General features: G+C 41.7%; 3 protein-coding genes across 3 annotated transcripts; 1 reads left to right on the top strand and 2 right to left on the bottom strand.

Annotated features, from left to right (window-relative positions):
• Positions 1-1,570: 1,570 nt before the first annotated feature.
• Positions 1,571-5,008, bottom strand: trmt2b (tRNA methyltransferase 2 homolog B; the record flags this gene model as incomplete). The annotated part of the gene is made up of 3 exons (XM_079229512.1): positions 1,571-2,197; positions 3,924-4,678; positions 4,936-5,008. 3 exons carry the CDS (start codon positions 5,006-5,008, stop codon positions 1,571-1,573), a joined length of 1,455 nt encoding a protein of 484 aa, XP_079085638.1.
• A 43-nt stretch (positions 5,009-5,051) lies between these two features.
• Positions 5,052-9,917, top strand: dnajb12a (DnaJ heat shock protein family (Hsp40) member B12a; the record flags this gene model as incomplete). Its single annotated transcript, XM_079230012.1, has 9 exons — positions 5,052-5,184; positions 5,527-5,704; positions 6,395-6,540; positions 6,641-6,811; positions 7,255-7,334; positions 7,448-7,557; positions 7,648-7,820; positions 8,116-8,258; positions 9,246-9,917. The coding sequence occupies 8 exons, from the start codon at positions 5,052-5,054 to the stop codon at positions 8,235-8,237; spliced, it is 1,113 nt and encodes a 370-aa protein (XP_079086138.1). The 3' UTR covers positions 8,238-8,258; positions 9,246-9,917.
• Positions 9,918-10,845: 928 nt separating this feature from the next.
• On the bottom strand, positions 10,846-11,724 carry LOC306746683 (DNA damage-inducible transcript 4 protein-like; the record flags this gene model as incomplete). The annotated part of the gene is made up of 2 exons (XM_079229635.1): positions 10,846-11,351; positions 11,562-11,724. The coding sequence occupies 2 exons, from the start codon at positions 11,722-11,724 to the stop codon at positions 10,846-10,848; spliced, it is 669 nt and encodes a 222-aa protein (XP_079085761.1).
• Between the last annotated feature and the right edge of the window lie 3,282 nt (positions 11,725-15,006).

Raw genomic sequence — 15,006 nt, 5'->3', positions numbered from 1 at the left:
CATTGACACCCTCCATCAGGAGGGTAAGACACAAAAAGAAATTTCTCAAAGAGCAAGCTGTTCACAGAGTGCAGTTTCAAAGCACATCCACAAAAAGTCTATTGGAAGGGGGAAATGTGGCAGGAAACGCTGCACAACCAAGAGAGATGTCCGCAGCCTTAACAGCATTGTGAAGAAGAGTCGCTTCCAGAATTTGGGGGAGCTTCAAAGACAGTGGACTGAAGCTGGAGTCCAGGTATCAAAAGCCACTGTTCACAGACGTGTCCGGGAAATGGGCTACAATAGCCGTATTCCCATGGTCAAGCCACTTCTGAACTCAAGACAACGGAAGAAGCGTCTGACTTGGGCTATGGAAAAGAAGCACTGGACAGTTGCGGAGTGGTCCAAAGTCCTCTTTTCAGACGAAAGCAAGTGTTGTGTTTCATTTGGAAGTCAAGGCGCCAGAGTCTGGAGAAAGGCTGGAGAGGCGCAAAATCCAAGTTGCTTGAAATCCAGTGTGAAGTTCCCACAGTCAGTGATGGTTTGGGGTGCCATGTCAGCTGCTGGTGTTGGTCCACTGTGTTTCATCAAGTCCAGAGTAAATGCAGCTGTGTACCAAGAGATTTTAGAGCACTACATACTTCCGTCTGCAGAAAAGCTCTATGGAGATGAGGATTTCATTTTCCAGCATGATCTGGCACCTGCCCACAGTGCCAAAACCAGCAGTAACTGGTGTACTGACCATGGCATTACTGTCCTCGATTGGCCTGCCAATTCCCCTGACCTGAACCCCATAGAGAATTTGTGGGGTATTGTGAAGAAAAAGCTGAAAGACACCAGACCCAACAATGCAAATGAGCTAAAGGCCGCGATTGAAGCATCCTGGGCATCCATACAACCTCAGCAATGCCACAGACTGATTGCCTCCATGCTACACCGCATTGATGCAGTAATCCGTGCAAAAGGATTCCCAACCAAGTACTGAGTGCATTAATGGACATTTTCAAATGTTTGATTTTGTTTTGCTGTTATAAATCTTTTTTTTTTACTTGGTCTGAGGAAATATTCTATTTTTTTGAGATAGGATTTTTGAGTTTTCTTAAGCTGTAAGCCATAATCAGCATTAAAACAATAAAAGGCTTGCAATATTTCAGTTGATTTGTAATGAATCCAGAATGCATGACATTTTTGTTTTTTTAAATTGCATTACAGAAAATAAAGAACTTCATCACAATATTCTAATTTTCTGAGACGTGTGTGTGTGTGTGTGTGTGTGTGTGTGTGTGTATATATATATGAGTTTAGGATTTTGGGTTTGTGCCAAACAAGCAACTTGAACGTGTCACCTTGTACTCTATTTTCTGATATTTTGTACAGCAAAAGACTAAACAGAAGATTTATGCAAAAATAACCAGTTGTTGCAGCACTAAAACAAAGTCCTGAACAGAGTTTTAATCAAGCAGATGAGTGAGAACACCTGTGTGGGTGAACCCTGGGTTCGGCACACATCATTATCCAATGCCCCATTAGCTTTCGAAAGCTACCCGAGTTGTTGAAGGGTTGAAGCCCTCCTCTGAACAAGAAACAACTGCTACCTCTCAAAAAGAAGCACCACTTCACAGTGAGGAGTATGTGGGAACATGTCCACAGGCACAGCCAGAGCTGGAGAAAACGCCTCTCCTGTGAGTTTCTTCTCGGGGTCGGGGGCACAACAAAGCTCCCTAAAGTTCCTCATGGCCTCCCCGTCCGGTTTACAGGAAACATAGACCAGCCTGCGGATGGCAGGTTGGTTTCTCAAAGCTCGGACCACTCTGTAGTGCAGCCCAGCTCGAGCAGGGTTTACCACAGCTGCAACAAGGCCTCCTCCACCTGCGGAGCTCAACTGGGACATAACACCAGGAAGCGCCACCTCCGCCTTCCCAGAGATGAACTCACAGTTCAGCACTTTGTTGAGAGCTGCGTTGTGTCGAGCATCTTCCACTGCCTGTTCGATGAGCTCTATACCAATAATTCTGTCCACTCTGGACGACATGGTGATGCCGATGGCACCTGTCCCACAGCATACGTCCAGGAGAGTACCACCAACTTTTGTTCCTCCTCCACCAGCCTCAGGGTTTGGGAAGCACAGGTGTCTCACTGTGCTATACAGCACCTCAGCAGCTGTCGGGTTCACCTGGAAAAAGGCATCAGCAGAAATGCGGAATTTGTAGCCCAGCACCTGTGAATGACAAAACAAAAAATATTTTTACAAAAACATAGGCATACACAGAGTTTGTGGTACCCACTTTCCTTTGTCTATTATCAGCACAACTTCAGAATTTATAGGGGGATTTATATGTCGATGTCATGTTGAACAAAGGCTGTGAAAATAGTTGTATGATAGTATATGAGTTGTGTAAATTGTGTGACTAATAAATCATCTGTACCAGAAAGCCTGCATTACAAACAGTGTCTGGAGTCATGGGCATTTACTATATGAATAGGGTCTGTCTGGAAGATGCTATCAAAATGCATTATGGGAACTGTAGGATACAGTGTTTCTGGAAATTGATCCATATTCAGAAATACAATTCAGGATATACTGGTCTTCAGTGGTGAAATGTAAGTACATTACACTACATTAAGTACTGTAGAAGAATTTTGAGGTACTTTTGAGTATTTCATTTTGTGCTGCTTTATATTTCTAATATTCATAGGAACTTTTTAATACACAATTTGTGTTTCAAACCTTTAGTTACTTTCTGGATTTAGATTGTTAATTTTAATCTATTCATACATTATGATATAATATATGATATTACAGCTTAAGCTACTGAGCAGTACATAAAGTAATTAGACCCAACCTTTATCCGTTGTACACATTATATTCATACTTATAATCCAGTAATATAGTTGATTATCTCTGGGCCATTCTCTAAATAATGGTACATTAAGGGTATTTAAATGCTAATACCTTTGTACTATTATTTAACTGCAAAAAATTAAGGATTTTTACTTGCAATGGATTATTTCTACACTTTAGAATTGCTAATTTCACTTCGGTAAAACATCTGAATACTTCCTCCACTACTGCTAGTCTGTGCCGCATCCATTTTGACAATTTTCGTTCAAATCTGTCTCCCCCAAGTCACCAAACTTTCTGGAAGTCTAATATTGAATCAATGGAGTACTCTAGTACAGTATTATCTTTATGGCTGATAATTAGCAAATTTTGAGAAAAGGGTTCTCCCAATTTTGCCATTTAATGAAACCATAAATTGACACATTGAATGTGGAGAGAGGTGACTGTATCATCCCCTTTAGGAAAAGTTCCTTTAGCCAGTCTGCATCCTCAGTAAAAGCAGGACACCTCTGGAATGCCCTGCCTCTGCATATACGCACTAGCAGAACATATCCCTCTTTTAAACACGGCCTGAAGAACTGGCTTATAAGCAATCAGGTGTGTGAGCATGAATCGTGACTCCCTCCTCAATGATTGTGTGTACAAAATGTGTGTATGTTTATTGATCTTTATGATGTTTTTATGATGAGGCCTATTTATATATTTGATCGTAACCTGTATGTTTATTGCTTTTTATGATGTTTTTGTTATAACCATTTCTGTCCTTTAGTGATGGCTTGTTATATCTGGCCACAGGGACTACGGTTGAAATGTAGCCTTAGCTAAGACTGACACATTTACCCCTGGGTTGATTGATGTGTACGGTCCCTGTTCAAATAAATAAATGAAAAAAATGTATTACCGTGTAAAAAACATGTAATTACAGTGAGATTGGCATGTGTATAAAGATAAACCTATATGTAGCACCTGGATTTTAATTAAGATAAAACATAAAAAGTATACTAACAATTCTACTGTACACAATTTTAAAGGTTACAAAGTTTGATATATGTCATGGAAAATTCCCTTACGGTAATTTTGCCCAGGTGTATATTAATATTACCTCCTCGTATATGTGTGGCTGACCATACAGGAGCTGGTAGGGGGATTCCTCGTGAGTGCAGCGAGTCATTGTGCTCTCCTGGAAAAGCAGCGAGTCCAACTGACAGGCCGATCCTGGCCCCAGCGTGAAGTATTCCACCAAGTCGGCCTTGTGGACTGCCACCTCCTCTCGGGTGAGCCCCTGTGGATGAAAGTACACTATAGCCATGGTGCGGCCCTCTGCATTGGTCCTCACTGTGACCTCTCTCCAGTGACCCCCAGTGTGGAACAGCAGGCAAGGCTCCAGGGGCGAGAGGCGGATGAATTCCTGATAACACCTGGCTACCAGTTTGTGCTTCTCCGGCATGTTTAGCAGGTGGTCCCCGTTGACGCAGACTATGTTTCCCTTCCTGCCCGTGCCCACGTAAAAACCAACTGTCTTTGGATTTCCATCCACTCCTTTGTTAACAGAGAACGTGGACTTGTTGCGGTAGCCATCCCTAACTGGCGATGGCAGAACAGGCAAGACAGGGAAGCCGGGTTTACATCTGACAGGTGATGATTGTGATTGTAAGTCACCTGTAAGATTCACGGAGAGCTGAGACAGTATCCTTTCCTGGTGCTTTTGCTTGAGCTCCAGTTGCTCATCATAACTCAGCCTCCACAGAGGAGTGACCACATCAGCCAGCCTTTCCTCCCAGGACAGATGATCCACACAGGGAGGTTTCTTCTGACTTTTTCTCTCCTGTTTCTTCGATGGTGGTTTCCTTTGGCCATCTGAGACAGTGTCATTAGTTGAAAACAACAGGCGGGTTTGCCTCACTGTAACGTTATAGAGAATATTACGTTTGGCAAATATAACTGACCTGCTGTGTAAAGCTGCTAAAGCCATTTCCACTTTCAAAGAAGTCGCTGTAATGGCGGATGGTTCTGAAAGTGTCAGCTAAAAGACAATAAGAGCAGCTATATGTATACAATGAACACCACTGACTTTACGTATCAGAGTATAAAACACTACTTTCTGTCGGGTGTACGAAGGGCATGCTGGCGGGTGCTTTCAACTGTTACGACGTCCGAGTTGAGAGCGACGTCGCTTTGGCACGTCATCTCCGTGCGTCTCGGGGCAAGTAAACATTTCCGCTGTGTCGCGATGGACTCAAACAAGGACGAAGCGGAGCGGTGCATTAAAATAGCCCGAATTGCACTCAACAACAACCAGCCGGACAAAGCCAGGAAGTTTCTGGACAAAGCGCAGCGCCTGTTTCCGACAGATCAGGCGAAAAGTACGTCGAACAAACGCCTGTTTCGGGGGAGATTTCATGTCGTTTGGTGGGCCATCGCTGTAAAGACCAAATCAGCTAACGTTAGCATAACCATCTTAACGTTGCACCAGCTGCTCCAAGCCGACACTGGTATTTGTAGTTTTTCAGCACCCCCACCCGCATATTCTGCAACGTATTTGGTTACTTGAGGTGTTAAATTGGTGCTTATTTGCAGTTCTCGTTTACAACGCTGACGTCACAGTGCTAACCGTTAGCTCGTTAAGCTAATACATTATCTGACTAGGAACAAGACTCGGGAGGGGGGGTTTATCGTTGAATAATATGACTCCACCTTCTCCACAGACTTATTGGAGTTGTTAGCGCAGAACGGGAAGCCTCCCGATGAGAATGGCGGTCCTGTGAACGGAGACGGACCCGGCATGAGACACCGCGGCCACGGAGAGGAGCCCAATGTGTCTGCACAGGGGGCCACGGACTCGGGGAAACCTTTCACCGCAGACCAGCTGGAGGCTGTCAGAAAGTCAGTGCACGTGTGACTGTTCCTTTGGCCTAGTAATAGCGCAGTGCTACAAACACAATGAAGATACCACTACATGTTTTAGTCGGTACCATATCAATCAATATATCAAGTGACATTTTTGTGCGCTATATATTAAAGCATATTCAATTGTTGTTTTTGGAAAGATATACAGACATTGTGACGGCGTGTAATTAACATTAACAACTCAGCTGGAGCAGGCAAATACAACATTTTAGTTGTGCCTTTTTTAGATAATTTCGAAAAAAATCAAAGTCTGCATTACAATGATATGGCAACAACAAACCAATGTGATATTTTTAAAAAGTTGAATTGAATGATTTGGATTTTTTTTAAAGAGATTTAAAAACGAGCATTTTAGTACCAAAATGATGAGAATATTCCGAAGTAGCAAAGTGAAGTGAGTTTTTTTTTTTGTGTGCTGACCATTCATTGTGAGACTTTAGTTGTCTTAGAGAGCGATCCACATTCTCAGAAATACTCTAAGAATGTACAGATTGAATAATCTCTCATTTGTTGTTTTTACAATGAAAAGTGTTTGTTTGTCATTGCTGTCACTGTAATGAGATATTTGATGTCACATTAATATCCCAGGAGATGTTTTTATATGTTGTGTTTCCATTTGTTTCCTCTCAATCTGCTAACTGTTTCGGTTTTGTTTTTTTACTGCAGGATTAAAAGCTGTAAAGATTATTACCAAATTCTTGCTGTTGAAAAGACGGCCTCTGAGGAGGATCTTAAAAAAGCGTACAGAAAGCTGGCTTTAAAATTTCACCCAGATAAAAATCACGCACCTGGAGCCACGGAGGCATTTAAAGGTAAATTTAAAGTAATCTCCAGTGCTGTTCTACGGAGGACATGTAAATGTAAGCTTACTAAGGGCAAATATATCGTGGCTTTTTGTTGTGTGTCTTTCAGCGATTGGTAATGCCTATGCTGTGCTGAGTAACACTGAGAAACGAAAGCAGTATGACCAGTATGGAGAGGAGAAGTCACACCCAAGCAGGCAAAGGCAACATCGTGATTTTGAAGCCGACATTTCACCCGAGGACCTCTTCAACATGTTCTTTGGTGGAGGCTTCCCATCGAGTAAGTAGAGGGCAGATTAATACAGGTTTAGTCAGGATGTTGTAATTTTGTGCAGTGCTATGGAGGCCCAAGAGTCTTCCCTTCTTCACTATGTTCCACATATCCGTATGCACCTTCCGCCTAGCAAAATTCCTCGTTTGTGTAAACATTCCTGGCAATAAACGGATTCTGATTCTGATAACCTGAGTTTTGATTATGATAGTGGTTTTGTGTGTCGTATTCTGTTGGCTCTTCTCTAGTCAGCTATCATTTTCTGGCTGGAGTCAACGAGATAGAGCTGTCTGACTGGCTTTTCAGCCTTGTGAATCTCTCTTTATTCATTTATCCTTTTTTGCCAAAGCAAAAAACCCTCTGGCAGATCCCAGTGCGAAGCCAGTCTAAGCACAACTTTATTCTGCTAGATTCTTATCATTAATATGCTACTTTTCTTAAATTATTTTCAGGTAACGTACACGTTTACAGAAATGGAAGAATGCACTTCGCACACCATAATAGGCCAGAAAGACGAGAACAGCAGAGAGAGGTAAGTCCTGTTTATAATGACGTAATAACACGTGCTTTTGATACCAGCGGATGTACTGTATGCTCTGCAAGGAAACGGTCATGAAATGTTTTTGTTTTTTTGTCTCTGGACAGGGAGGTCTGGCTCTGTTTGTCCAGCTGATGCCCATCTTAATCCTCATCATTGTTTCTGCTCTTAGCCAGATGATGGTCACCCAGCCTCCCTACAGCCTTAGCTACCGCCCGTAAGTGTTTCACCGCTCCGAGAGCTTTCTGAGGCTGTGTAAAATGTCTGATCTGTCTCCCTGTGTGCTTATGCCTTGTCTGTACATCAGGTCAGCTGGGCATATTCACAAAAGGCACACATCGAACCTGAAGGTGCTTTTCTATGTGGGCGATCGCTTCAATGAAGAATATTCGGGGAATAACATGAAGAATGTGGAGAGAAGTGTAGAAGAAGACTACATCTCCAACCTTAGAAACAACTGTTGGAAGGAGAAGCAACAGAGTAAGTTTGCAGTAGGACTGTATAACCCAACAGTTATTGTAACTATTGATTAATCTGCTGGTTATTTTCACAATGAATCAGTTGAGCTAACTAGTCCAACTTAATGTACAGTATGCCACCTTGATTTTAAGTTTGGTGTGTTCTTAGTTTATTGGTGAAATTAAATAACACTGAGTGAATTACAAAGGATTAACTTAACATATGTCATATTTCATGAGTAGTTGATTGTAAACGTATTGGTGTGGATGTAGCCTGTGAACTAGCGTACTGACAGGCTCTCCTCTTGTACTTTCAGAGGAAGGCTTGCTGTATCGTGCTCGTTACTTTGGGGATTCTGAGTTGTACCAAAGGGCACAAAGAATGGGTACTCCCAGCTGTTCCAGACTATCTGAGATTCAGGTTTTATCGGATGGCTAGAAACCACTTGCGCACATATGGGTAAGTTGCCACAACCATCACAGTGACATTACATTAAAATGGCAACTGTATTTATTTATAGTTTATTTGATAGGGAAGGTTACTGTATATTTAGACGAGCTGAAAGCAGCTATCCAATGCATCGTGGGGTTTAAGATGTTAACATCCGTCCTTAGAAGGACTTGTATGAACTCATGAATACAGTACATGAACTGCCAAAACTCGAGTATTTTGCATTTTATTATCCTACTACTTACACACTTCATTACAGTTGACAGGTTTCCAAAGCATACCAAATGTTTTTGGATTGACTCCAAACTTTCACGCCTGCTGTTGCAATTCATTTAAATGTAACTATTTGCCTCCAATATGTAATCCATCACAGCAATTTAATCAATTTTATTTTGGTTAATTTACTTGTTGACTCGTGGTAATGCAGTTGCAAGCAGGGACTGACACATGATATTTAAAAATCAACTATGTTGTCTCAGATGTCAGTGTTTTCCACAAGCACTTTACTGCACCAACAAGAAGGGTTTTTAAAACGGGTCCTGCTCACAGCAGCATTACCATGTGGTAGCAGAACTTTGACCAATAAAAAAAGCCATCAATAAAGGCAACCTAATAGTCACTTTGATGGATTAACTAGCTTGACCAAGGGTCAAGTCTCTGCAAGTTGGTTTAATACTGAAATAAACAAAGACCTATGACTGCCTGGAAGGTGGGAAATACTACTTATTTATTTTATTTTTTACATATTGTATGATTTGGAAAAAATTATGCACAGCTATGTGAGGCTTGAAATTCCCTTAAATGGGCAAAACTGTCTGTGTGCTCAATTTATTCTTGCAGCATTTTCACTGATACTGAGCATTGCACAAGTGATAATGAATGTTCTGTGTAGATGTTTGTTGTGTTTGCATGTAAAGGAATCTAATCAGTTCATCCCATGTAGAGTGACTGCTGCATAGCTATATATCAGTGATCTTTTTTTAATGTTTTTTGCAGGTTCGTCGGTACTTGAATCTAATTAGAAGAAATCGGTCGGAGCCCACTGAAATTGGAGCATATTTCTGCAGCAAACCAAGAGAATCAAAAATGCCTTGCGTGCAGTGGGCAGCAGACCTCATCAGGGAACCTCTCTGCAACTTGGTGTAGATTGACTTCCTGTAGAACTGTGAGAAACTTTGAGTTGACTGATGACATTTTCTTACTCTAGTGTCTTCAGTATGGTGAGAGTCCACTGGGCGTCACGGTGGAAAGTAAGAGCATAGTTGTCTATTTGAATGGTAAACAAAGCTGCTAAGATTAGCTTTCTCTGTCCCAGTCTTTTTTGTTTTCCTGAAACATTTTGAGAAACCTCATGGCCTTCTCATAGACAAATGTCTGAGCCACTCACAAGGAAAATGTGTAATTTTTATAGTTCTTAACCAATGTAAATATTCATTTTACTTTTAACAGTGCAGGGTTTATTGCAGTTAATATCATTTATTACCATGTTATTTTGTGGATTTGCTTGTAGCCTGTTGGATCATAAGTATTGAAAATTGTTGCACAAATAAAAGTAAACCATATTTATTAAATTAACATGCTAAAATTGTATAAAAGTTTCTTTGAATTAAATTGGTCCTATGATTTAAATAGTGCATATTTTCTCTTTTAAACAAAACTAAGAGTCAACAGCCATGCTAGCGGCCAATGAGGCTGTACTTAAGGACAGCGGCGCTTTAAGCTAAATGTAACGCTTGCATTCAAACATGCTCACAATGACTGTTAACTTGCTGATTTAGGTGTAATGGTTTTCAGGTTCACTATTGAAGTTCAGCGTGTGAGAATTCTAACTTTTTGCTAAGAGCACTAAACACAAAGTATGATGGTCATTACTTTTGCAGGTATTCGGTCATAAACCAAAGTATTTAGTATAGTAGATGAAAAGTAAGGGCACAATCAGACATTACAATTATTTTGTGGAGGGTCGTGAACATCAGAAACGGATATAATGGCATTTCGACCAATAATTGTTGAGACATTTTACTTTAACCTTAGATTTGACCTGACATGTTAATCACCAAATATCTTTAGGATTTATCCCCTGGGAATCATGAATATCTTGTATTGCAGTCCATATCATTTGTTGAGATATTTCAGTCTGGGCCAAAGGGGTGAACCAACAGACGTATTTTGCCATCCCTAATGCCACACCGTTGGTTACAAATATACACACAATTAATAAAAAATGATTTTATTTGTTTAGGTTCTTTCAGTTGAAAATGCAAAACACATGTTTCAGGTCATATTTGACTATCAAATACATAAGTTGTTCCTTTTTAAGGGTGTGACTTTACTTTCATAGAAAAGTAACTGGCCCATGTTCAAACTTGAATCTTTCAAGTCACCTGCATCCAGGTGAGCAGCTGCCATGAATCATACGCTGGTTCCAGGGAAAGCTTGATATGCTTGTAATGCACTGTATACAACCATCCTGTTTGACATTTGTTAGAGCCATAAGATATAGTCTTAAAAAAGACAATGTTTAACCCATCAGCCTCCTTCTACAGTAGGCCTACATGGGAATTCAGTTCAGCTAACCAGGGAAATAAGCACTTGCTCAGCAGCACTCCTCAATCAGCAGCTCCCCTGAGCAATACAGTTTCCTCTTGACGGCCCTGAAGCTCGTGCTAAACCTCAGGGTGTCTTGGTGCCATTTAGATGTCTCTGGTGAGTGGATACCCTTGAAGAGCTTCTGAACCTTTGGCCACAGTCCGCTGGACTCGAGCCTCAGCACCAGCGTCACATGGAAGGTTGAGACCAGGGTGGCATCCACTGCTATTTGGTTCACAGTAGATGGGGAGTCCTGGTCCCCCCTGTCCACACACAGGTCAATGAGCGCTCCCCTGAGGCCGCAAGGCTCGCTGACGGCCAGGTGAAGCAGCTCTTGGCTGATATTGTGCAGTAGATAGTCAGGTAAGATGAGTTTGGAGCAGCCCAGGATGTTTGAGGCATTGTTGAGACTTTGTATTATTTTTGCTACAACCTCAGTAGCCAGGGCTTCCTCCAGAGGATAACAGAATAAACTGCTGTCCAATTCTGATAGGGATATGTCTGCCACAGAGCCTAAAACAAAAGAATAAAGGTTAAAGTCTTGTCTGGTAGTGCAGGACTCACTAAAAGGAGGCCTCCTCCTCCTTTAACCCTTTTCTTTGTCAGTTCATGCTACTTCCTTTAACTATAGTGCAAGTCAACTGAAATAAAACTAAATTACATGTTGTTACAATTTGAATGCACACAATGGAGCCTCCTCACACAAAAGCCTGCAACACTCACCAGTTTCACTTCTGCTCCACTGATGGTCAGCTGTGATCGTCTGACCCTTCAGCTCCGTCAGCCTCTGCAGCAGACTGCCCCAGGACAGTCGCTTTGAGCCCCTGTCCTCCGCTGGAGAAGGAGGAAAGCTGCCGTCCGGGGAGTGATTGCAATAAAAAGACATATTTACAAGCAAAGAAAAAATGAAACTATTGTAAAAAAAAAAAACAAGTGCTATGGTATCTCCAACTGTTGGTCCCCGCTCATGAACCAGATCAGCTGGAAAACACACTGCAACAATGGAACAAAGCGTATATACACGCCAGGATGCTCCGCCCTCGTTATTTATTAACCAATGAGGTCTCAGCTCACGTATTCAGCTCTCTGTCCTCCCTAGTAACATTTTTGGTCCCTTTGATGAGGCAAAGGCCAGCTCCACCTGACCCTCCAGGCGTCCGACCCCCAACCAAACTTGTATTCACAACGTTGTGTTTTTCTAAGATAGTTTTGACTCAAACGTAAGATTAAACGTCGAAATCAACAGACCAATCAGCGCCCTTCGTCAGAAATGCCATGAAATACTAGTATGACACACCCTCTCAGTTTTGGGACAAAAGATATGATGAAAGAGCTGTGAAAAAGATTCACTTCTGCCCACGGCAGCTTAAACTGACACGTAGCGCACGCATGTCTCGTGTTTTGTGCAACTGATCGGAAATGTGAGTGCTGACCTTATTTTATTTAAATCAATGCAATGGAGTCACTTTATGAGTCTCTCAAAGACCGTCTTTACGATCCTGACGCATATACTCAATACAACACTTAATACAGCCCTTTCTAGTTGCAGACGTTCGGGCCACAACTATTGTAATATGTGTTTAAACCTTTCTGACATCCTACTGCTTAAAACCCCTAAAAGAAGGATTTATTTCCGAGAAGGATAACCTCCTCGTAAATAACAAAAAAAAACAAAGGATTAAGATCTATATTTCCGTTCAAAAGGTTGTCGTCGGTCTATAGATTATTGAACATAATCAATACTTTTGTTAGTGCTTCAGTTTATTTTATGAGGGAGAATACTTTTTATGATTTCCCAAAATGTGTCATTCTTAGAGAAACTGAGAGTAGGCAGTCCGAAAGTTTTAGGATCAACTCCTCTGACTCCTGACTTCAAACACGCAGAGCTGCGCGCGCCCCCCCAAAGCAATCCTCTTGCCTTGCTTAGGATCGACATTAATACATGCGTTGGTCAACGTGTTTACAGTATGTGTTTTTTGTTTTTGCATTTGTGTGCTTTTTTAAATCAATAGTTCATACAGTCTCGTGCGGTCTTCTAAAGCTGAATTATTGCTTTGTGTTTCAGTTCTAATAGAGATGGGACTGAGGCTGCTGTATGGGACTTAACGGGGTGCTGCAGGTGGTAAACAAATAAACGACTTACTGCTGCACACTATAGCTCAGCTCCTGTAGCAATGAACACAAACTGGCTGTACGTTGGAGAATATATGACATCTAGAATACATGTAGATGGAGTCCGGACTTTATTGTGTGTATTTTTGCTCTGAAGCGACTTCGGGTGGAAACCATAGGTGGAAAAGCAGGACTACGTGTAGTCCTGTTGGGTCTGTCCTTACTGGTGTAATACGCTGCACATGCAGATGGTGGCGCCTTTGTACCAGCTGTGAAACAAAGACAGTGAAGAAGCTGCAATCAAAACGGAGTGTCTGTGTGTGCATGAATGCATGTAACATGAATGTGCCTGAACACACGCTCTTTGATATGCATCCGTATTCAATTCAATGCAGTTTATTTTGTATAGCCTAAAATCACGAGCAACCGAGGAGGATCCCTCTCCCTGGATGGACAGAAGCAATATATGTCATGTGTACAGAATGAACAACGTAACAGAGTTACAGCACATTCAATGAATATGACAGAAATCATTCATATAATTAGCAGTAGGCATGGACCACGAATCACGATCCAGATAACCACGATCCATGTCAGGAGGGGTGTCAGCAGGGCCACCATGGCAAGAAGCAGGAGGCAGGAAACAGGAGGCAGGTCCGGCTCCAGACACAGCCACGATCCATGGGAACTTGAGGAGAGGAAGCACAGAGGCTCCCGGGAAGACGTAGAGGAGGACTTGAGGGCTCTTTTATGCACATGTTTTTATTTTGTAAAGATGTAAATCTTTTTTGCAAAAATGGAATGTCTCTTTTTGACAAAGATCCTGAACTATGTAGTTCCATGCACCCCTGACATTCTGCTACTAAATCATTCTTACGCACTGGACTTATCACAGCATCAAAAACACATCTTATTAACCGGCTCGACAGCCGCAACAAAATGCTAGCAATGCGTTGGAGTCCACCTCATACTCTTACAAAAGCCCAGTGGTTAGCTAGTTATCTTGATGTTGTGAACATGGAGCTCTCAATAGCTAGAATACATGGTGCTAAAGAAAACACTATTTTATCCTGGTCTATGGCTTTAAGCAAAATCCAACAATATATGTAACTATCATAATATAATGCATTCCCTTGGATAATGTTTAAAGATGTATGAGGTGGGGGGGCGTCATTAATAGTGGGAGGGGGGTAATTAACACTATATATATATGAGGGTGTATATGTATGTGCGTATATATGTGTACGCATATATACCCTTATGTATCTATGTTTATTTTTATTTGTATAGTTGCGTGCATGTGTATCTTTATGTACATGTAGTGTGCACATCTTTCTTTATATGCATATCTAGAAAATCAATTAAAAAAAAACAATTCTCACAGAAAAACAAAGTTTGAAGAAAAGACACAGGACAATCAGTTTGTCAATAATTGTATGAGATAATACATCCACTGTGTTACTGTATAACATAGTTGCCAAAGTATTCTGGTTCCAGCGTTGCCCGAATCAAACATTTTGTTGATTGAGTCATAAAGGTCTGCCGTTGTTCTCGTGAACATCCGTTTCCCCCAGATGGAGAAACAACCAAACTACTCAGGGCCACACCATGTGTTGTTGAGATATGGGAGGCATGTGCGACTGACACTTACCTGCAACACTGTTCTCTGTTCAGATCGTTGAGCGTTAGCAGACACAAGCCAAACGATGATAGGTATGCTCACTAGCCTAGGAAGCTCCCGTTAAGTCTGCAGGAGTGGGACAGAACCAAGCATCCTCGAGAGGAGGAGAAATAGGTCCGGAGGAAACCCTGTTGACACGCTGCTTTGTCACCGATTGAACTGTGATAGATCTTCACGAATCTTGTGATGTTCTGTTCTTGTTGAAGAGAGGCAATGATCCAACTTCATGGTCAATTTGGAGGCTGTAACATTGTGGTATACTGAGAGGTCTTTTAATGTTTGGCTTACTCTCAGAGTTTGTATCTCTGCAATTCGTCAGCAATCGCTGTGTTTGGTTTGATCGCTGTTGGATGCCAGTATGAGAAAAGACAAACG

This window comes from Taurulus bubalis, assembly GCF_910589615.1.
Source record: "Taurulus bubalis genome assembly, chromosome: 14".
In the NCBI taxonomy this organism is placed as follows: domain Eukaryota; kingdom Metazoa; phylum Chordata; class Actinopteri; order Perciformes; family Cottidae; genus Taurulus; species Taurulus bubalis.
The sequence above is the reverse complement of the archived record's forward strand: the minus strand, read 5'-3'. Positions and strand labels throughout refer to the sequence as shown.